Source organism: Nycticebus coucang, chromosome 8 (assembly GCF_027406575.1).
Source record: "Nycticebus coucang isolate mNycCou1 chromosome 8, mNycCou1.pri, whole genome shotgun sequence".
NCBI classification, from domain to species: domain Eukaryota; kingdom Metazoa; phylum Chordata; class Mammalia; order Primates; family Lorisidae; genus Nycticebus; species Nycticebus coucang.
The window spans coordinates 22,868,522-22,893,143 of NC_069787.1; the positions used below are offsets into that span (position 1 = coordinate 22,868,522).

Here is a 24,622-nt window from a genome sequence, read left to right on the forward strand (position 1 = left end):
TTTATTAATTTGTTTAATTGGGAAAATCATAGTGTTTTAAAATTTGGTGTCAATAATGTGTGTTTCTAATCTAGATAATTAAAAACCTTGTACCTCGCTATGATTATTTTTTTAATTACTCTAGCCTGGTTTTAATAATTTCATATCTTCTAGTTTATTTCATTTAGTTATCTCATGTCACATTCCAAAAAGAATTTGAGACAGTTTATCAAACTACACACAAAGTAATCATTGAGGAGAAAAAAATATGCCAGTGTTCCAGTGGCCTGGAATGTAAGTTACATCAGGACAACATAAAGCTTCACCGGGAAATCTTTATTGCTTATTCTAGAGCGTAGTCCGTAATACAAGTTGAATAAATAATTTGTGGAGTGAATGTCTGAAATTACTTAACAAAACAAACACCAATAGACTCATTCACTTGGTTGAGATTGAGCCACACTTTTGACACAGAGCTTTATGCTAACAAATGTACAGAGAAAAAACAGCTTGTTAACAATCTACAGTATTCCAGAAGAAGATATGCAACTCTTTCTAGGCCAAGAAGTAATTTATATTATGTCCAAATCCTGTGAGTGCAGGACCAATACAACAACTTACATCAATTTTAAAAATTCCTTCCTTCCTTCTTTCCTGCCTGCCTGCCTGCAATCCAATGGTGACTTTGAAATATTAAGATTCAAGACTCTAGGAGTAAGAAAGGCCACAATTCTTTTAGCTAACTTTCCACAAATATTATTATTTTTTTAAGATTTGGTTTTCTTTTCTTTTCTTTTTTTTTTTTTTTTGAGACAGAGTCTCAAGCTGTCACCCAGGGTAGAGTGCTGTGGTGTCATAGCTCACAACAACCTCCAACTCAGGCTCAAGTGATCCTCTTGCATCAGTTTTTCTATTTTTGGTAGAGACAGGGTCTTACTTTTGCTTAGGCTGGTCTCGAATTCATGAGCTCAAGCAATCCGCCCACCTCGACCTCCTAGAGAGCTAGCATTACAGGCGTGAGCCACCACACCTGGCTGTGAATATTATTTTTAACATACATGTTTTTAATAAGCTCAGAATAGAAATTGAATTTCAAGGCTATGCTCAGTGTCGAGAAGTGCTGGGATGCAGAGAAGGTGCTGCTGTGAAAATGAAAGTCAAATGCTTAAAGAGCCCATTGAACTAGCATTAAAGTTGATCATCGTACGTAGTATTAAAGGTGTGCTAGCCCTCCAGAATCATCTGTGCCTGAAGAGACAATCAATCTCTGCAGGAAGGAGGGACAAGAAAGCTCACATCATCAGGACTGATTTTTTTTTTTAGAAAATTTTCTTGGAAGCCAGTTCATTATGCAAACAAATATGTGACCCAGGACCCACGTTGCCGAGCTGTGCAACACTGACACTCTATTCTCATGCAAGATCATTCTAAAGGAGCCAATCATCACATGTACACAGTTACCACAAAGAAAGTCTCAATAAAGCACTTTTAGAAAGGCTGACAACCGAAACATCTAAATCAGAAGTTCCAACTTCTGTGTTACTGGATGAATTGAATTGCCAGCAGGATTTCCTAACTTGAGGCCAGTATAATCTTTTATGATGTGATCCCTCTTCAGTTGTATCAAAACTGTTTTGTGTACACACACACATTTCTTCTGCAGAGAAGTTTCTCTCATTTTTCAAGTGCTCAAAGAATTTTGCGTCCTAGAAAGGTTAGAGACAATGCCTGAGGTTGTAATTGAGCCACTTGAACATTGATGGGCATTCATAAAAGAGAATGACTTTGGGATTGGAATAACCGCAAAATGATTCTATCTTGTACAACCTCAACTGCATGGCAGGTTGTTTCTTGGACCATTCTTGATTTGTGACAAGCCTGTCCTCTGTACGTAGAATATTGTTTCTAAACCACTCATATTTGTTGAGACAACACATATTTATTAAAAAGTGCTATGTGTACAGCAGCAGCATTTTGTAATTTGCATCCTATAGAGGTCTGAGAACTCTAGCTGAGAATTAACTCAAGAACATTACACAGGACTATTAGGTACATTGCACAACTTGTCTTAGGGATAGATAGGAAACCGGAAATCACAGCAGGGACCGTACTGAAGTGAATGAATTTACCATAATGTTTGTCTTTTTCTTTTTTTTTTTTTCAATAAATCCAAGTGTGAAGAGAGAGAGTCCAATGGATGCAGCTTAGACTACTGTTTCTCAAAGTTCATTGGTCACCAGTGGCAGCACCACAGCAGCTGGAAACTTGTTAGAAATGCAAATACTTGCACCCCATCCTAGACCTAATCTGGAAATGGTATTTTAAGGAGTCCTCCAGATGCCTGTTGTTTGAAAAGTACTGGTTTATGTCAGTGTCAACCCCACACCTAGGAACAGAACAGGGCACTTTGATGCCAGCAGTACCGAGACTGCGTACAGTCGAGGAAGAGAAGTTGTTTAAAGAAGATTCCTGTTATCACAGAAAGAGGAATTAATTCTGGACAGCCAAAAAATATTCAGCGCCCTCTACATTCCTTGGATGACATTCCCCTGCGCGTGTCTTGGAAATGCCTCACCCTTCAGCAGTATTATTGGAGGGACTTCTCTTCCAGAGCTTCTGATCTCTGTGTAGAACGATGTTCCCTGGAGTAGCTTTCCAGTCTTTCTGCAACCCATCACCACAGAAAAGCGTCTGACTCCTGAATTTTAGTGGATGACCCAGACATTGTAGCTCGGCTCTTTCACTTCTTTCTCTCTGGTGTCTGTCTGTAGGTAGAAAGCGAATATATTTAGCTGTACTCTCTGCCATGTCTAACAAAGGGGGCCTATGGCTGTCCAGGGAGTTTAAGGCTGCCTAATTCTGAGATAAAACTGTTGCTGCTCACCTAAATAATTTTGCATCAGCTTTATCTGTAATATAAATAATAAAGCTGACTTTTAAATTTTTACTTATTTGACTCATGAATCTGTCTCTGAGGCAGATAAAAACAGTGTCAAGTATAGGGGAGCCTTTGAACCTTAATAGTTAACCCCTTTGAAGTCTCCTTATACATAAACCATCAGAGAATAGTTTATTTTTCTCATTTATGGTTTTTCTGTTTGTATTACTCCCTCACACATCTGAGTATTTATAGATTGCAAAAACTCCTTTGTGAGGAAAATGTTTGCTTGGGCCTCATGAATACCTTAGAGGGCTAGTGGTGTGTAACCACTAATGGCTGGAAATCTCTTTTTAGGGGTTTCCTTCTATAGGTTCAAGTCCACTTTAGGGAAAAATGATATTGAGTCACTGTCATCAACATGAATTTAGGTCTAAATATTTTTTTTCATGATAATATGCATTTGGGAAGATTTTATAGAAGTAAAAGTGGTTTTATTATTGATTCTCTTCTTATGAATATAAATACTTGTTATTTAATGTGAATTCAGTATATTTTGCTCGGCTACCAAGTGGAGCCAAGGTCCACCTTGTCTAGGACGTCAGCTGTCTGTTCCATGAAATGTGTGTGTTCAACAAAACAATAAGCTGCTTATTATTAGCCTGGTGCTTACTCAAAGGTGGAATAATTAACTGCTGAATCTTCTTCTCTCTGCTTCCCCTTTCCTTGGAGATTTTCTAACCAATAAATCACTAAACTAACATTACTGAATTTATAAGATGAAAGCCCAAAATGGTGTAGGTAACAGAATGAAAAGCCTGATACTATTTTCCTAAACAGCATTTGCAGGTTATCCTTGAACTCAAGCAGAAGCAATCATTTCGCCAACTATGCCGGGGTAGTGGGGGTGGGCAGTTGTGAATGAGACCATCTACTATGTGCTCTTTTTCTCTGACGCTTATTTTCTCATACGTTTTCATTGATATATATTTGCTTTTCTTAACTGTTGTTATTTATCTTGTAATATATGCATTGTGAGTACTTCTCTCTTACAGCTAATTGTAAGCATCCATCTCTTAGAATATGCATTCAGAAAGTACCATCCAAAATAGCCTTGTTATTTTCTATACAGCCGTTTAATCATTATCTCATGTGATCACATCTCCAGTGAGATGTGCTTCCTGAGAAAATGCAGAGATGCAGTGCGTTTGTTATAATTCAGCTTGAATAAATTACCGTAATAGTCAGAAGAACAGTGGCAGGGGAAAAATAGTATTTTCAGAAATCTTGTTTGGCTTTCATGATTTTTCATACTTTTCTCATTCTAAAGCATTCTGTGTTAGTCTGGATGTTTAAATATCATCGGAAGGTATATGCCAATGTTGCCTAGACAACAGTATACTTTCTGAGCAAACAAGATTTGTTTTTTTTTTTTTTTTAATAGTCATAAATTCAATGCCAGCACTGACTTTCAGCAAGGGCCATTAGAGCAGCTTAAAGCAATTACATTTTCTTATCCCAAACTAACCATAGACTGCACAAAGTTAAGTGAAATAATTAACCTCCTACTACAAAAAGAAAGGCTAATGAAAAGGTACATATAAAGATTTTTTTTATAAAACTGATCAAGGAGTTAAAATGCCACTTTGATTTAAGTTGCACATTTCTCAAAGCAGACAAGGGTACTCCATTTCCAAATGTTAATCCCATAAATTGTCATTCACCTTTCTGTGCCAGGACTAGAGTCTCTCATTGTTACCTACATTTTCAGCTCTACCCATTTGAAGAAAAGCCTGTTCTCAGAAATCTTAGAAAGCAATTTCATTTATAGGGAAGTGGTATAAAATTTTCACTTCGAATCTCAGTAGGGAAGCCTGGGTGATTGAAGGTTTTCTGTTGAGAAACAATTACTCCATCCATTTACTGAATATTGTTTATTTTTGTGTTGTGCAAAATGCCCTGTGGGCCTCTTAGAACTTACTGGAACAACCAATTTAGGAAGAAAATATCCAATTAGCTCAGAATTTTACGATATACACAGAGTTTGCATTCTTTGAGAGTCAGTATGTTTGTTTTGGAGTCTTTGTGTGATTGCTAAGGTGTTAGCCCTTGCCTTTGAAACTTCCTCATTTGAAAATGGTCAGGCAGATAGGTTGGCTTGATTAAAGGTTCTCACCTAATACATCAAAGGATTTCTAATTCTTCCAGTGTTCCAAATGGTTATATTTGTAGTGAAAGGTCAACTGTTATGCTAATTCGTAGCATGAGAAGGTATCTAAAATTACGGGTCTCTGTTTTGTGGTACCCAAATCAGAGTCTGTGAATTTAACATCCATATTTCTTCAGTCAACAAGAGGCATTTTTATTTTATTCTAGGGTTTACTAATCTCAGAGGTGGTAGATGCCCAGCTTCTTGGAGCTTCCCATTCTATCTGGACCCTGGAACTCAGAGCATATTATTTTGCCTCATCATTTAAATGTCTGCACAACCTTCTGGTATCATTTCCCAGCTTCCTGTCTTTGCTATTAAAACTCCTCAGGACATCTGCATTGTCCTTTTATTAAGTTGGTGCAGAAGTTTATTGTGGCTTTGGACCATGAATTTTAAATCATCTTAACTAGCCTCCAACACATCTTTATTAGTCAAAATAGTAGCCATTACAATCAACACATTGCTACCAGAAAGAAATAAGTTTTTCTTTTCCTGTAGCTTAAAAAACATGTTTTGAAATTAGATGCACTTTTGGAAAGCATTTTCTGCATCCTGCTGTTTGTGGAAATGTTTTCCCTGCGAAAGGTGGTCGAGAGGCTTGAAGAAGTGGCAGTCTATTGGTGAGAGGTCAGGTGAATGTGGCAGAAGAGGTGAAACTTTGTGGCTCAATTTGTTCAACTTTTGAAGCATTGACTGTGTGACATTGTTCTGGAGAAGAATTGGGCCCTCGCAACTGTTGACCAACGCCGTCTGCAGGCGTTGCAGTTTTCAGTGCCTGTCATCCATGGGCTGAGCAGACTTCTCAGGGATTCAGAACACTGCAGTGGATCAGACTGGCAGCCGACCACCAAACAGTAACCATGACCTGTTTTTTGGTGCAAGTTTGGCTCTGGGAAGTGCTTTGGAGGTTCCTTTAAGTTCCGCCTCTGAGCTGCTCATACCCAGTTGTCACGTGAAATCCACTTTTCATTGCACATCACAAGCCCATTGAGAAATGGTTCCTTGTTGTTGTGTAGAATAAGAAAAGCCGACACTTGAAAATGACACCTGCTCTGATTTTGGGTCAGCTCCTGAGGCAGCCACTTATCAAACTTTCCACCTCTGCGATCTGCTTCAAATGCTGAGCAACCATCCAATGGTCGACACTGAGTTCCTGGGCACCATCCTGTGCACTCGTCAGAGGCTCAGCTTCATGACCACCCTCAGCTGGTCATTGACAACTTCCAACGGCCTGCGCTGCACTATGCTCCTCACTGTCAACTTCCCACGGCCGGCCACTACGCTCCTCACCTTCAAGGCTCTCCTCTCCTTTGCAAAACTTCTTGAACCACCACTGCACTGTATGTTTGTTAGCAGTTCCTGGGCCAAATTCTGAGCTGATGTTGTGAATTACCTCTGCTGCTTTTCAACCCATTTTGAATTTGAATAAGAAAATTGTTTGAATTTGCTTTTTGTCTACTGTTGTTTCCACAGTCCAAACTAAATATAAAATATAAATAGCAAGTAATAAGTTACTAGCAAAAGCATAAAGCGAGAAATATATATTAAAATGATCTATAACGTAACTGATGCAGGACAAGGTGGCGCCACCACCTGCCGCCTTAGCCCTAGTGATGTTGATGTTAGGACAGCAGGAGGAACCAGCTTGCTGGAAGGGCCAGAGGGAGACACTGGCCCCACTGTCTCCTCCCTGCCCACTTCTGGCTGGTCAGTTTCATGGATGGCTCCTTGCTGTCTCCTCATGTGAGTTTCCAGGGCCTGAGACTTCTAGCACCTTGCTGCTGATTGGACAACTGGCTGTCGAAGACCCAAGCCCTAAAAGTCAACATTGAGTTCTGGCAAAACAATCCCCTGTGAATATATAAACTCCAGAGCAGAGAGCCAGAGGACAGACCTAGAAGAGGGAGCAGGAGAGCTTGCTCCCCTCCTGGGTTCTCTCTGCCAGGAGGTTTGGTTTTTTCATAAGTTGTAAGTTTTGTTTCTGTGAATAAACCCCTTCTTACCACTGATCCTGTGGTCCATGGATTCATTCTTCGAATCGCCAAGACCAAGAACCTGAAACACCAGTATCATAACCACACTTATTGAAGAATGTATTTAGTATCAAAAGGCAAATTTTAACAATGCCAAAACCACAATCACTTATGCACCAACCTGATAATAAAATTTACTGAGCACACTGTGGATCAAATACTAGTCTCTTTGAGTATCATCACCCCAAAATTTAACTGATGGGATTAGCAGTCAAAATACGTTGGGAGCATCAGCCCTGATTACACTCTCTCTTTCCTCCTCTCAGACTTTTTCTCTCAGTTTTTTTTCTCTCTCTCTTTTCTTCTATTTCTTTGTCTTTACTCTCTTGTTCTCTATACCCTAGTATTTCAAGTATATTTTCACTTCTTTTATCCTAGAGAAGTCATATCCAAATTCTCTCCACCCAGTCTTCTATTGCCTCATTTTTTGTGTTTTTTTTTTGTTGATTTTTGCCATGTATATATGTATATATACAGAGTTATATTATGTGCACAGTAGTCCCCTGGTACCTGTAATGGTTATTATTTTTATTCTTGACTTCTTCTTATTCATTTATTCATTTTTTAGTATTTTTGATTTTTGGTTGGTTGAGTTTCCAGATGCAGAGTCCACAGGTACAGGGAGGTGACTGGATATCTGTTCACATGAGTGTGTTACATCCATATGTATAGAGGGTGTCAAAAAATCTATACACATTTTAAGAAAGAAGAAAACTGTTATTAAACTTGTAATACTCAAGTCACACTTGACTTCCATAATTACAAGAGGTGCTCAATGTGACTTGCATTCGTCTTTTGTTATTGGTATATACTGAACATTACAATTTTAATACAATTCCTTCCTTTCTTAAAATGTGAATGCATATTTGATGCCGTCTGGGGTATATCAGAGTCTGCATACTCTCCAAATGTATTTCCATATCCTTCATAAGATGTCACACTGTGCAACCTATGTCCATCTCTCCCTCGCCTACAATGTCTTTCTAAAGGCGTATAGTCATTTTTTTCATTCAACCAATGTTATTTTTGAAGATCTACTCTTTGCCAGGTTATTTAAGGCTCTAGAAATGTAGCACTGAGTGACCCAGATACTGTCCATGCCTCCAGAGAGCTTACAGTCTACTGGAAGGCAAAATACAATATTAGATAAGCATGTAAATTCATAACTAGTCACTTAGCAGATGTTATGAAGAAAACACAGAAGATGTTTTGATTGAATAGAGGAAGACCTAATCCAACTCATGAGTTTAGGAAAGGGACTAAAGTCTGCAGGTCAATCTGACTTAGGAAACAGTTATTCTAAAGGCCCTGAGACATAAAGAAGCAAAAAAGACATTAGAATAGGCTGGTGTTCCTTCTGGGTAGATGCCCAGTAATGGGATTGCAGGATCAAATGGGAGGTCTAGCTTGAGTGCTTTGAGGTTTCTCCATACTTCCTTCCAGAAAGGTTGTACTAGTTTGCAGTCCCACCAGCAGTGTAAAAGTGTTCCCTTCTCTCCACATCCACGCCAGCAGTTTTATTTTCTGCAGTTTTGAGATTTTGTGATGTGGGCCATTCTCACTGGGGTTAGATGATTTCTCAGGGTTGTTTTGATTTGCATTTCTCTAATATATAGAGATGATGAACATTTTTTTATGTGTTTGTTAGCCATTCGTCTGTCATCTTTAGAGAAGGTTCTATTCATGTCTCTTGCCCATTGATATATGGGATTGTTGGCTTTTTTCATGTGGATTAATTTGAGTTCTCTATAGATCCAAGTTATCAAGCTTTTGTCTGATTGAAAATATGCAAATATCCTTTCCCATTGTGTAGGTTGTCTCTTTGCTTTGGTTGTTGTCTCCTTAGCTGTACAGAAGCTTTTCAGTTTAATGAAGTCCCATTTGTTTATTTTTGTTGTTGTTGCAATGGCCATGGCAGTCTTCTTCATGAAGTCTTTCCCCAGGCCAATATCTTCCAATGTTTTTCCTGTGCTTTCTTTGAGGATTTTTATTGTTTCATGCCTTAAATTTAAGTCCTTTATCCATCTTGAATCAATTTTTGTGAGTGGGGAAAGGTGTGGGTCCAGTTTCAGTCTTTTACATGTAGACATCCAGTTCTCCCAACACCATTTATTGAATAGGGAGTCTTTCCCCCAAGGTATGTTCTTGTTTGGTTTATCGAAGATTAGGTGGTTGTAAGATGTTAGTTTCATTTCTTGGTTTTCAATTCGATTCCAAGTGTCTATGTCTCTATTTTTGTGCCAGTACCATGCTGTCTTGACTACTATGGCTTTGTAGTACAGACTAAAATCTGGTATGCTGATTATCATAAGGACACTTGTACTAGACTGTTTATTGCAGCTCAATTTACAATCACCAAAATGTGGAAACAGCCTAAATGCCCACCAACCCAGGAATGGATTAACAAGCTATGGTATATGTATACCATGGAATACTATTCAGCTATTAAAAAAAAAATGGAGACTTTACATCCTTCATATTAATCTGGATGGAAGTGGAAGACATTATTCTTAGTAAAGCATCACAAGAATGGAGAAGCATGAATCCTATGTACTCAATTTTGATATGAGGACAATTAATGACAATTAAGGTTATGGGGGGGAGGAAAAGCAGAAAGAGGGATGGAGGGAGGGGGTGGGGCCTTGGTGTGTGTCACACTTTATGGGGGCAAGACATGATTGCAAGAGGGACTTACCTAACAATTGCAATCAGTGTAACCTGGCTTATTGTACCCTCAATGAATCCCCAACAATAAAAAAAAAAAAAAGAACAGACTATGATGGAAAAAACTTAGAACAATGGTTATCTCTAAGTGGGGATGGGAATTGACTTGGAAGAGGCATGAGGCAACTTTCATGGATGGTAGTGATGGTCTACAAATTGATAGGGGTTTTGGTTACAGAGATGTAAGTACTTGTCAAAATTTATTGATCAAATGTTCAAGGTTTGTACATTTCATTATGTGTAAATTTTATATCAAAAGAAAATTTTAAACAAATATTAAACTTGTTAATGATTAAAAAAAAAAAAAAGAATAGGCTGGTGTTGTTGGAGAAAAGCAAGTTAGGGATGGAATTCCTGAGGACATATGCAGTCAGAGAGGGGCAGGTCCTGATGTGATGCCAGAGAGAGGAGAAGGCCTGGGCAGGTAGAGGGAGGAGGACAGGACCTGACCAGATTTACCTTCCTGTTACATTTACTCTCCAAATTCCTGAGAACGGTTCCAGTCTCCATAAACTAAGTTTTCATTCATTTTTGCTTGTCTTCATGGTTTTCTCATTCAGGTGTGATTACACGCTCATCAGGAAAATCTTTCTTCTCTTTAGGCTAAGTTGTAAAGAAATTGCTTTTTTCCTTCAAGATGGCTCTCACTCTGTCACCAGGTTGGAGTGCAGGATGTGATCGTAGCTCAGTACAGCCTGCATCTCCTGTCCTGGGCCCAAGTGATCCTCCCGTCTCAGCCTGCCCAGTAGCTGGACCAACAGGCACACACCACTAAGCCTGGCTAATTTTTTTATATTTTTTTTGTAGAAACAAGGTCTTGCTATGCTTCCCAAGCTGGTCTCCAAAGGAAATTGAAAGTGTTTTATCCCAAAATATATTTCTTTGACATATTTTGAAATGGCTGCCATCAGACTCACAGATAGAACTAACACTACAAATCTGTGTTTGGGGAAGAGAAGTTTACTCCTGTTGAGAATCTGCATGAATACTGTCAGGGCTATCCTTACCTAAAGTAGGAAAGATAAACTGAGTGTCTGGTACCTCTACAGGTCTCAAAAGAAGCAATTACCATCTACTCCCTTTGAGGGTTTCTCAGATCTTCTTTGTTAAGGTTTTCCATTACCTGTTTTTCTGCTTTCAAGCCCCCATTCTTTACAAACCTCGTTGAGGAGTCAGGCTTCATTCTGAGGGTTCTGGAGTATACACATTGAATAAATTTGTATCTTTTCCCTCCATTTAGCTAGTCTTCCTCATGTCAGTGATTTTTCAGCAAACCTTATGGGTCAAAAGGCTTTGCTTCTTTCCTCTGGAACTCCTGGCCTCAAGTGATCCTTCTGCCTTAGCCTCCCAAAATGCTGGGACTACAGGTGTGAGCCACTGTGTCCCTTCAAAGATATTTTTCTTAAAGTTCTTTGCTCATCTCTTAGAGAAAAATGATGGGCTTACATTTCATGCTCAACAAAATAGATTTCAACCCTCATGAGGGAAATCAGATATAGAACCGTTTGTTTGTTTTTCACAAAATCCCCAGGAAATTTTACCCTTCTAAATAGTTTCTGAAATTGGAATAGGTTGCTGTGTGTTCCTTGATTAGTTTTCCAGTCCTTTGCATTCAATTTTTTTAAATATACTTAGACATAATTATTTTATTTCAAATTAATATGAGGGTACAAATCATTAGATTACATTGTTTGCATTTGTTAGGCAAAGTTCAAGTTGTAGTTGAGCCCTTCACCCACGGGGTTGTGCTGTACACCTTTCCATTGTACCCATTAGGTAAGAGCTTACCAATCGCCCACCCCTCCTCCTTTCCTTTCCCTCCTCTCCCCTCTCCCCACTTGAATTTAATTGTGTTTTTCTCTCATGTGGCTGTGTAGTTGTTTATCTGTTGGTCTCATATTTGTATTGAGTACATTGGATACTTGCTTTTCTGTTTTTGTGAAATGTTCTTCAACTCCATCCAGGTAAATACAAAAGATACAAAGGCTCCCATCTTTTTATGGCTGAATAGTATTGTATAGTATACATGTACCACAGCTTGTTAATCCATTCATGTCTTCATGAGCACTTGGGGTGAGGTTGATTACACATCTTAACAATTGTGAATTGTGCTGCCATGAACATTCTAGTGTTCAAATGTCTTTATGGTAAAATGATTTTTTTTTCTCTTGGGTAGATAGCTAGCAATGAGATATTGGGATCAAATAGAAGTGTCTACTCTTAGCTCTTTGAGAATTCTTCATACTTCTTTCCATAGGGGCTGTATTGTTTGCAACCCCACCAGCAGGGAGGGGGGGCAAGATTGTTGACTAGAAGCATAATTTTTTTAAAAAATCACATGTACAACAAAATTTACAGACAGCTCTACCCAAGGTCATCAAGCTGTGTGCTAGTTACTAGTTCTATAATTCCACCAGGACTTTCTCACTGAAGAAAATGTAATCAGGATGCAAATGAAAGTGAATAATAGGTTATAAAGGAATATATACATATGACATAAAAGATAAATTCATGTTTTACATTTTGATACATAAACTTCTGTTTATAGTGCTATTTTTGACACATACCTAAAAGTCTTGCAACAAACATGGTAGTATTTAGAAATTAAGTTGAAGTCCTGCACTTTAGTTTGATGTTCTCAGCATCTTTCCTGTTTATTCTACATAACAGCCAGAAAACTGGAGGCATTTAGTAACCATGATTTATATTTGTGATGCCATGCTGGACCTGGGATTGCAAGTATTTGTAAGAAGTTTACCATCCTGTTGCTGCCCAACTGGGTTGTATTGCCTGAGTCATAGAGAAGAGCCAGGACACTGAAGCACTCAGGGTTGCAATAGAGAAAGTTTTTAATTCCACAGAGCGCTAAGCAGGAAGAGGGGAGGAATTTTTTAAATTCACCTCCCTAAAAATGTGAGAGATGGTTTTTTTAAGGATAGTTTTATGGGCAAAGAATTAGGCAATTGGTTTTTCTAACTGAGTTAGGTTCAGGGACGAATTGCAGGGGTATAGAAATTGTCTTCAAGTTTGAGTCAATTCTGGGTTGGAGTCATAATTCCAGTTGAGTCAGTTTGTTGGTATAGGCTCCTGCTCTGGGTGGGTCAATCTACTGGAATCCAGAGACTGGAGGATATCTCAGAAACTGCCTTTAGGTTTCAAAAATGTGATATTGTCTGTGGAGAAAGTTTAGAATCTTTATGACCACCAGCTATGTGACTCCAGAGTAGCAATTATAAGGAAGCATACGAGGGGACAGTGGCTAGTTATTTTTAGCTGGGCCTGTGCCTTTGCAGAGTTGTATGCCTTACCACAGTTCTCAGTTTACATCCCTTTATTGATTTGTAAAGGGAAGTTTTAATCAATTTTCATAGATGCAGCATTCATGTATCAAAGATAGGAGCCATAAAAGATAAAAGGCATTCTAAATGTGAAATGCATGGCATGGATAGTAATGATTTTAGGAATTCCAGGAGAGAGAATATAATTATGGGTAGACAAGTTGGGCAGTGAAGATATAATCCCTTCTCATTTGCTTTCTTAATTCAAATGATACCTCTTCTAAGAGGCTTTTCTGAAGATCCCATTCTGGAAACACTCCATGGAACAATTATTCTTTATTATATCACCCTGTCTATCTACTTCTGAGTAATTCTCAGAAATAAGAATTGCTTATATTTAAGTATTTGTGGTCTGTGCCACTCACTAGAATGTTATTGCCATGAAGGTGGAGACTTTCCATCTTGCTCACACTGTACTCCCAGGGACTTACCTAGTGCCAAGTACATGTAAGGCACTCAGTTAAATTTCCTTCATTAGTTAGATCCTCAAACTTTTGCATCCTCTTAGTACAGTCAAAAACTCTAATGTTCATTTGAGTTGCCCAGTTCTTTTGAGCTAGCTAACAAGTGACCACCCAGATGCTCTTTTGCAAAATTTGTATTTTTACTGTGTTGAATGTGACTTTCTCTGTTCATAAGGAAATACAAGTAACTTTCTTATTTCTAATATACTATTTCAACTTTAAAAGGGAAATACATCATCCCCACTTTTTACTTTCTCCAAACTGATATGATTAACCCTGTGTATAATCTATCACAAATATATTGTCAGAAAATATTTCATAGTTATTTGATAAATACATCCCTCAATTTAGGTAGAATGTTAAGTAATAATGTGTAAAAGTATCACACACATTCTCAATTGGCAGAATATCTTTTCTCAATTCTGGGTGTGTTTGTGTGTGTGTGTGTGTGTGTGTGTGTGTGTGTGTGTGTGTGTGAGAGAGAAAGAGACAATTTTAATTTTCTTTATTTGCAAAAGGCTAAAAGCTGGTTGATCATACTTAAAAATACTACCTTACGGCAATATGTTCTTTTAAAAGTTTTTATTTGGAAAATGGCTACTATACATCTAGTTATCTTATTTGTATTTCCTTTAGAATTTCTTTTTTAAAAGATGGAGGACTCAAAATAGCCAATGTGACTAAAGCTGATGCGGGAACTTACACCTGCACAGCAGAAAACCAGTTCGGGAAGGCTAATGGCACAACACACCTGGTTGTCACAGGTGGGTGCATGTCTTAAATGTTGCTTTACACAGGGATACTCTGTATGGTATGTTATTATGGTCAAAGAAATTGCATGTTTTCACAATGCATAGTACACTTGGAAGGAAGAACTTGAGTTTTTACTTACATTGTTTTTAGTAGGTAAAAGTCAAGGCAACAATTCTTAGTATTTCTTTAGCATAGCGCAGAATACACAGGGAATGCATTAGTTACTGTTCTGAGATAAGGAATAATAAGAGCTACAAATAGCATATGTTGATATTTTTTATTCTAGAATAAAATTCTATTATGTCAAATCTTTGGTGTGTACTTTTTCTTTTGCATTATAATTGATCTTTTCTAGAGATGTTCAATTCCAGGAAATTACATGATGTCAATAATAATTGATTAAAGTTCAGGATGTATTTTGTTCATTCATTAATTCATAAAAATTTGTGAGCACCTACCATGTGCCAGATGCTAGGGCTGTATCAGTGAGCTCATTGACAGGGAGACTGCCCTCATGAATGTTACATTCTACCACAGGCAGAAGGAAAATAACTAATACGATTAAGAAACAAGACAGTTATTAAAAAGAAAAATACCAACAATTGAGAAAGCAAAAAGGAATATATGGGGAGAGGTAACTTGGATCAATAGAAACAGGATAATCAGAATGGACTTCCCTGAGAAGGAGAGATTTAGATAAAGTTTTCATGGAGGCGAAGGGGTCAACCAACAGATTTGTTGGGGACAATTATGCAGACCATTTGTAGACCTTTTTAGGACTTTGGGTTTCAGTTAGATTGAAAATTAGGAACTGATGCAATATTTGAAGCAGAGGAATGACATGAAATGAAATGCAAATTTTAAAAAGGATTAGTCCAGCTGCTCTGTTGAAAAGAGACTGTGAGAATCAAGGGTAGACACAGGAGAGATCTCAGGAGACCAGTGCTGTAAACTAGACAGGAGGTGACCCAGTAAGGGTGGTAGTCCAGAAGTTGTTGGGAAGGGTCAGATATTGCATGTTATCTGCCTAGAGACTCGACGAGAGTTGCTGACAAGTTGAATATGAGGGCTGAGAGAAAGAAAGGATGCAAGGATGATTGGAGAGTTGTCATTGAAGGACTAGAAGAATGGCAGTCAAAACAATGGAGATGGGAAGGGCTGGGGCTTGGATGGCTTTGGGGAGAGGGAAGACCAGGAGTTCAGTTTTGGGCTTGTTGACTGTTAGACATTTATTAGGCTCTGTCTCCTTAAAGAAGATCATGGATTTACCAAGATTTCCATGGATTAAACAACATAGGTTTAATTTTTGCTCATTCAGCAAGTCTACGGTGGGGCAGCTATGTCGTCCATATTCAGAAATAAAGGGTTCTGTCATGTCATGTTCATCACTATGGAAGGGGAAAGAACACACTTAAATTAACTGTTAATTCTTCCCCAGACTTATGCTTGTCAATGCCACCTATAACTCCTACTTAGGTTTCCTTGGCCAAAGCATTTGGCTATACCTGAACTCAAAAGTGTTCAGAATTTAATCCCTTTGTGTGCCCTAAAGGAAGCAGTGGGGAGCTCACCCAAGTGGAGATGCTGAGTAGGTAATTGAATACATGAATCTGGATTTGGGGAAAGAGATTGAGGATAAAGATATGCAGTTGGGAGTTGTTAACATATAAATGGATCCTTAAAGCCAGAAGATTAGCTGAAGTCTCCATGAGAGTGAGTGAAGACAAAATTTAAAGGACTGAGCTTGAGACATTCCAACATAAAGAGATTTAGGAATAGAAAAGGGAACATCAAGGGAGACGGAAAAGAGATAAACAGCACAGGTAGGATAATACTAAAAGAGTGTGGTTCCCCAGAAACCATGGGAAAGAAGTATATCAAGAAGACAGAGCTGAGCAGGTACAGTTGAGAGGTGGAGTAATATGAGACCAAGAATTTGCCACTGGATAATGTGGAAGGGAGATTATTGGGGACCTTGATGAAGACAGGTGGATTGGAAGGAAAAGCCTAACTAGACTGAGTTAGAGAAGGAAGTTAGTAGCATAATCATAGACGGCATATATAAATGACTACAGACTTCTGCTTCAGTGTGGTGCTATGAAATGGGGATAGTAAAGAACATGGGGTAAAGAGGAGTTAAATTCAGAGTAGATGGAAGGGAGATGGTGATATCAGGGAGAAAGAAATGTGTATACAGACATTTGCATTGGGAAAAAGAGGCAATAATTAACATTTTAACATAGTACCCCCTCATTGTACCTTAAGCATCTTTCACATAATCTTTCAAATCCATACTAACATTAAAATGTCTGAGTTTATTTACATTTTGATGATAATGAATTTTCTAGTCAAAGTTGATGAAAACTCAGTAGCTTAGATTTCTACCTCCTGTATGTCACAAAACAATAAAACTAAAGCCAAAATTGATTTTGTTAGTAGTATTACAACTCATATTTATAGATGACTTTAATTTTTAAACTTATATATCCTATAGATTCAAATCTTCTAATTTCTTTAACAAGAATTTGTAGATCTGGTGAAATATATGATAGCCCTGCCTCAAAATGCCTACTTTATTGAAGGCTTGCAATTATACAGATATATGTACAGAAATATATATGCCTCTATAAACAGATACACTGTGAGTTAGGTGAATAGTCTGCCTGTGCAAATTGCTTTCATTACAATAAAAATGCTAAAGTTTTACTTAAAAATTATTTCCCCAATAGAACCAACGAAAATAACTTTGGCTCCATCCAACATGGATGTATCTGTTGGCGAAAGCGTCATTTTGCCCTGCCAGGTGCAACATGACCCACTGTTAGACATCATGTTTACCTGGTATTTCAATGGGGCCCTTGCGGATTTTAAGAAGGAAGGATCTCACTTTGAGAAAGTTGGTGGGGTAAGTTGTAACACTTTCATCTTACTTTTTAAACTGCATGCGGCTATGACATGTTGCCTCTAAAAAACATCTGATATATAGATGATGCTCTAGAAATGTATAAGTGATTCTGGTTGAGTGGTTCTCAATTCTGTTCTGATCTAATTTTATTTTTGTAATTACCAGAAAGTGAGCACATTTCTTTCAACCTATAATTTTAATTAAATTTGACAAATGTTGTGCAGTAGAATCTCCATAGTTGGCCACCTCCCTACATTGACCACCTCCTCAAGCTGACCTGTTTTTCACAGACTGGACATGCACCACATGTACATATCAGGACAGTAGGCCTAGTTCCTTATGTTGACCCTTCTCTGTTGACCAGTTTGTTACAGTCCCTTGAGTGGTCAATTCACAGAGGTTCTACTGTACTATGTATTTATATTAAATGCTATTCTTTGTGACAATTTTGTTATTAGTATCCCTGGAAAGGTGAGTTTTTTATACAGCTGTTTATTTTTTAACACAACATCCAGGTACTTCACTCCAATTAATCTTTCCAGTTGCACTGGACGTTAGCAGTGAGATTCTTCATTTTACAGTTACACAAACCAAGAATTTGAAAAATTTATTAACTTGCCCATAGTCACTCAGCTACTTAATGGTGGAACTTCAAGCCCAGATCCATTGTACCCACAACACAAATGCTTTATAATGTTCCATCTTCTTTTGTGATGGTTCCACATGAGAAACAATTACAGATGTTAAGGAAAATTGATCCTTGCAGAACAGTTAAGAAGTGGCTCAATGCTGGCGAGCCACCCAGACTAACAGAAGCCTAGAATCACGTCTGAGAATCCCATAACTGCAAAACCAGCCTCCCTTTCTGGTCTGTTTATATTGACTCCATGACAGCTTCATTCTGTTTGGTCAAGATGGTATTGGTGGATAGAAAAGTCTGGGTTTTATCCTTATGGACTTACCATGCAGCCATCACTAAAGCAGAAAACCACATGATGTTCACCACAAATGTGTTCATTTGACAAAGATTTCCTATTAATATATTCATTGGCATAATAATGTCTCAGGATCATATACAACTCAAAAGCATGGTTGAATTTGTGTCCTACCAAAAGATTTGTTCAGAATGTGACTCTGTTTGGAAACTGGCTATTACAGAAGTGATTAGCTAAATTAAGATGAAGTCCTATTCTGGAATGGGGGGCCCTAATTGTAACTGTTGTCCCTCTAAAAGAAGGCAGTTTGGGCTCAGACACACAGAGAGGAAGGCACCACATGAAACACAGAGACAGAGGAGGGATGGCCACATGACCACGGAGATAAAGATTGGAGTGATGCTGCCACATGCCAAGGAATGCCTGGGGCTACCAGAGACCGGAAGAGGCAAGAAAGGCTCTTCCACTGGAGACTTTGGAGGGAGCACAGACCTGCCAACCCTTTGACTTCAGACTTCCAGTCTTCAGAGCTATAGGAGGAAAAATTTCTGTTGTTTTGAGACACTCGTTACATGGTACTTTGCCACAGTAGCCTTAGGAAACTAATAGAAAAAAAAAAAGAAATTTTAAAGAAAAAAGAAAATTGAGATATTTCGATTCCTAGCCATAATTAAGTATAATTTCAGTACTGTTTTGATTTTCTGTCATCCATTTTATTCCCTTTTAGAAGTACTACTTTTTGTTCTGGCTGACTTAAGGCTTTTCAAAACTTTATCAATTACTCTAAGCTGTTAGCATTTCTTTTATTCTTGCTTTAAATGCCCTTTTTTTTTTTTTTTAAGAAAATTTCCAGTAATTTCTGTCAAAATGGGAAAAGGGGGCAGCATGGTGGCTTACATGAGCCTATAATCCTAGCACTCTGAGAGGCTGAGGGAGGAGGATCCCTGGAGCTCAGGAGTTCAAAACCGGCCTGAACAAGAGTGAGAACTCGTCTCTGCTAAAAATAGAAAAATTGGCTGGGCATTGTGGCAGGCACCTGTGGTCCTAGCTACTCAGGAGGCTGAGGCAGGAGGATCCTTTGAACACAGGAGTTTGAGGTTGCTGTGAGCTGGACTAACACCAGCGTACGGTAGCCTGGGCTACAGAGTGGGACTCTGTCTCACAAAAAAAAAAAAAGCAAAACAAAATGATAACGCATATGCCAGTATTGTTAGTAAGCTCTCTACTCCATACCCAGGGGCTCTTACAGTTCCCCCTTCCTCAGGCAGCCAGCTTAAAACCATTATCCAATATGGGAAAAGCTTCTTCTTCAATCCAGCTCTTTCCTAATGTTAGATAAAGAACTCAAATGGAAACATTGGTTACCTTTGCCATGTAATGAAATAATTACGTTTGTGATTGATTTATTATTTGGGTTGTAAGGTATTGGTAATGGTTTATCTAATACAATGCCCTAGGTCTTAGCTAAGGCTAAATAAATGTGTAGCAAAAGACTGAAAATCCAAAATAGTTTGATTGTAACATGCATCAGTCACAAGAAGCACTAAGACTGAGCCAGATTGCTGCTTTTGTTAAGAACTGACAGTTAAGAACATTCGAGTTTATAATACAGTTTAACTCTCCTGATTTACACAGCCCTGTTAGGTTCTAGTGAAAGCAGAAAGTCATCTCTGTATGAGAGTCGGGTATCTAAAATGTGAAATTTCATAAATTAATGCTATCACTTGCCAATTCTGTTCTTTCTCTAACATGCTGGTTCATGGCCTATGAATTTTTTATTGACTTATGCCATTAGTAACTTAATATTCTCCCATCAGTATAAAATGGTAAGCCATATGAGATGACATTACCCTTAAGCACAGGCAATTAAGTAAATTGGGTTTTCTGTTGCATGAGAAGGAAATCATGTAACGACTCTTATCCCCCGATTGTGTATTCATTGCAGCATACACATTAATTCCCATAGTCTACTTGATTTTTTTTTTTCCAGTGGTTTCATAGGTGTATCTACTGCTTTCAAAGGCAGCCAAATGTGAGTGAGGAAGCTGGAAAGTGGGAGAGTTGCCTAGAAAACTAGAAAGGAAGAGCCCGTTTTTAAAAGAGGGGAGGGCTCATTCAGATTATGCAAAATCCAACTTATAACTTTGAACTGATTGGGCCACTTATTGGAAGAAACTGTGCTTGGTAGTCTTGCTCGTTCATTTGTTTTTAAAAAACACATTCCCTTTGGAAGGATTCTGTAAATCCCCAAAGCTCCAGTAATTTAGATGATATCTACACTATTACATAGACTTAAACATCGCGTCAGAAGACCACAGTGACACCATACACAGGTTTCACACAGTTGGAATTATACATTCAGAGAAGCTTATTAGACAAAATGTCTAAAATAAATCATATTACAAAGGAGAGGAGGAGTCCCGAGATGTGCATCAGTCTTTCTGTGCCTATGGGACAAATCAAAGTCACATAATTAAATCAGCAGGCGAGACTTCCTCTGAAGTCCCTGTTTGCCAGGAAAAGCCCAGTGATAGGCCTAGAGTAGTGTGATCAGAGAAGTGGAGGATTAGTGTTCAGACATACACACGTTCTGGGTGTTACTGCTTACTGGGGGGTGTCGGTGGTGTAGGTAAGCCACTAAACTCTTTTTAGTTTGCTGATCTCTTTTCACAACAGCTTTTGGTACAGTCATGTGTCACTAGATAGGAGGGATGCGTTCTGACACACACACCGTTAAGCAATGGCCTTGTTCATGAGAACATCATAGAATGTCCTTACACAAGCTTACGTGGCAGGGTCTACTGCACTCCCAGGCTGTGTGGCCTAGTCTATGCCAGTCATTTTCAACCATGGTGCCGTGGCACACCCGTGTGCTGTGAGAGGGTCTTAGGTGTGCTGTGGAAAAAATTTAAAGATCACTAATTAAATTATTTTAAAAAGACATTCAAAGCACAGTACAGCATATTCTTTTTTTCACTTTTTTTTTTTTTTTTTTTGATCAATGTAATTTAAGTGTGCCTTGGAAGTTTAACCATAGAATCAGGTGTGCCATGAGATAAAAAAGGTTGAAAACCACTGGTCTATGGCTTCCAGACTGCAAACCCATACGTGCACCATGTGACTGTACTGCATACTATGGGCATTTGTAACACAGTGGTAAGTGTGTGTGCATCTAAACAGACCTAAACGTAGAGAAAATACAATAAAAATGTGGTATAAAATGTTAAAAATAGTACACCTGTATAGGGCACTTCCTGTTGATGGATCTGACAGGACTGGAAGTTGCTCTGGGTGGGTCAGTGAAGGAGTAGTTAGAGAGCGCGAGGGCCGGCGACATTACTGTGCCCCGTGGGACACTTTATAAACCTTGTAAGCTTGGGCTGACAGACAATGAATTTATAAAAATATATTATTTCTTCAATAATAAAGTAAACTTAGATTAATTTATAAAGTTTGTAATTTTTTTAATTTTTGCCTCTTACAGTAACACTTACCTAAAAACATTGTATAGCTTTTTCTTTATGTCTTTATTCTGTAAGCTTTTTTCTATTTTTAATTTTTTTTTTTTTCACTTTATAAACTTCCTTGCCAAAAAACTAAGACACAAACACACACGTTAGCCCAGGCCTACACAGGGTCAGGGTCACCAGTGTCACTCTCTTCCACCACCTCCATGTCTCGCCTTTGGGCAAGACGGGGCAATAACATGTGTGGAGTTGTCATCTCCTGGGATAACAGCATCTTCTAGAATACATCCTGAAGCACGGGAGCGGGGCTGCTTTACAGGTGACTTTTTTTAATAAGTAAAAAGAATACACTGTAAAATTATGATAAAAAACATAATGTAGCACATATGTAAACCACTGACATAGTCACATATCATCATTATCAAGTACTGTATACTGTACTTTTATATGGCTGGCAAGACTGTAGGTTTTTTTACACCAGCATCATCTAAAACAGTGGTTCTCAACCTTCCAAATGCTGTGACCCTTTAATACAGTTCCTCATGTTACTACTAGTAATGAAAATAATTTTATGGCTGGGGGTTATTACTACTAGCAATGAAAATAATTTTATGGCTGGGGGTCACAACAACATGAGGAACTATATTAAAGGGTCGCAACATTAGGAAGGTTGAGAACCACTGATCTAAAACGTGTCAGTAATGCATTGTACTACAACACTACAATGGATACTCAGTAGGTGATAGGAACTTTTCAGCTCCTTTATAATCTGAGGGGACCAATGCTATATACTTTCTATTGTTGACCGAAAAGTCGTCATGTGGCATATGACTGTGTTTGCCATGTTCTCTCCCACCAGGCAATATCTTTCTATAAAACACTATTTTTTCTCCTTTTTGTCTCTTTCTAGATATATTCATACATCATTGTGTGCGTGTAGGTACATGCTTACATGTATACCCCATTATTTCCCATATGCACAATTATAGGAAGAGACAAAGGCCCACCCATATGACAGAATTTATCCCATGCCCTTAGCAAAAAAAAAAAAAAGAATAAAAGAGACATTTTTTACCCCAGTATAATATCTTCCTTTCCTTACATTTAAATAAACCTTAGCTTCCATTGATAGAAAAAAGGAAAGGTAATAGTCCAAAAGTTAAGAGAAACAAAAGAACATTGTTGACTAGTACCTAAAACCTTAGTCCCAACTATTCAGGGAGCTGAGGTAAGAAGATTGCTTGAGCCCAAGAGTTTGAGGTTGTTTTGAGCTATGACTCCACAGCACTCAACCCCAAGGCAACTGAGTAAGACTCTGTCTCCAAATAATGATGATGATAATAATGTAATCCTAGCTCTCTGGGAGGCCAAAGTGGATGGATTACACAAGTTCAAAACCAGCCTGAGCAAGAGCATGACCCTGTCTCTAAAACATAGCCAGGCATTGTGACAGGTGCCTATAGTTCCAGCCACTGAGGAGTCTAAGGCAAGAAAATCTCTTGATTCCAAAAATTTGAAGTTGCTGTGAGCTGTGATGCCATACAGCACTCTACCCAGGGTGACAAAGTGAGACTCTGTCTCAAAAATAAATAAATAAGACTTAAAGCCTGACAATTTAAGTATGATCTTAGGGAACTCGAGGGATGATTTTGACTTCTCTACGGTAAGAGTGTTTAAATGTACTCATTTTGATAGACCCAATATGGTACAGGTACTTTCAAAACTATGAAGGTCTCAAACTGAGCTATACAGCTTTACAAACACTTTGTGGAATTCGATCTGTGATGAATTAGAACATGTGCAGATAAAAGTCACAGGAAGCAGTAAGAGCTTTAGCAGTGACAACCAGCCTGTCACTCAGCTGGCTCACTTCAGTGTGATTTAATTCCCACAAGCCAAGGTCTCACAGCTGCTGGTGAGCTTGAGACTTGTGTTTTTCAGGTCTGTTGGTGGAAAAGAACGTCATTGAAATCGATCCTTTGTGTGTGATAATGCAAGTGGTCGCTTTGACTTCATTTGTTACATAGACTTATTTGAGCACGAGGACTAAACATTTGCGAACAGCAGTTCTTTTACAGTACATAGCAGTGTGAAAGATAGGTGAAGAGAAGCACTCACCCCCAAACAACTTCTGGTGATGCTTTGACTTTTTAAACAGCTCCCCCTTGGACTATCTTATACATTTTGAACCTCATCCAAATTCAAAGCATCAGCTGACTTGAAAGGATCATTACGAGAATGTACCAGTAACAAACACATAAACGTGGGCATCAGATGGTTGAGAAGCAGTATCTCGTTATCTCCAACTTCTCATTTCTCAGATTAGTGAGATTGAAAATCTCTTCATTTGATTATCAGTAATTTGGCGCTAAGGAAAGATTTAGAATTATAACTTTCTCCTCAAAATTAAGAAAATTCAAGGCTAATGCTGATTCTTACGAAATGCAAGATTACCTCTACAGAAAAGAGGAAGAAAACAATTACCTTTTTATTTCTAGCTAGAGAAATTCACAAAACAACCAGTTTTTTGGATTATTATAATAAAATGTGAATTTTTTTTTTTAGTCTAGCAGTAGAGAATGACTTTTTTTTTTTTTTTTTACAGTTTTACAAAGATCTTTAATGCTTGGCTTGATAGTAGACAGCTGAATTTTCATATCTACTTCTGCATTCACTCTTGTGCAATATTTTGTTTCAGTTGAAGTATATGAAGAAAATTTGGTATAACACAGATACATAGTTAGAAAACAGAGGAGAACTTTAGTAGCCATTTTAAGGTGATTGTGAATAAACTGTGCTAAACTGTGTCAGAGACAATATTCTGAAAGCCTGAAGACTGGGCTAAGTGAAACTGTCTCTCAGTGGAGGCCTTTGAGGACCAGAGGAAGGCCCTGGGATTGGACAGCTCTTCCCATCCATTCCCCCATCTTCATC

At 38.3% G+C, this 24,622-nt stretch overlaps 1 protein-coding gene across 3 annotated transcripts in view; it reads left to right on the forward strand.

Moving 5' to 3' along the window:
- CNTN3 (contactin 3) overlaps positions 1-24,622 on the forward strand; it is a 373,051-nt gene that overhangs the window by 290,161 nt on the left and 58,268 nt on the right. For all 3 annotated transcript variants that reach the window (XM_053599702.1, XM_053599704.1, XM_053599703.1), the window contains exons 12-13: positions 14,265-14,392; positions 17,111-17,286. In XM_053599702.1, coding sequence (XP_053455677.1) covers positions 14,265-14,392; positions 17,111-17,286 — 304 coding nt within the window. The remainder of the gene's footprint in view (positions 1-14,264; positions 14,393-17,110; positions 17,287-24,622) is intronic.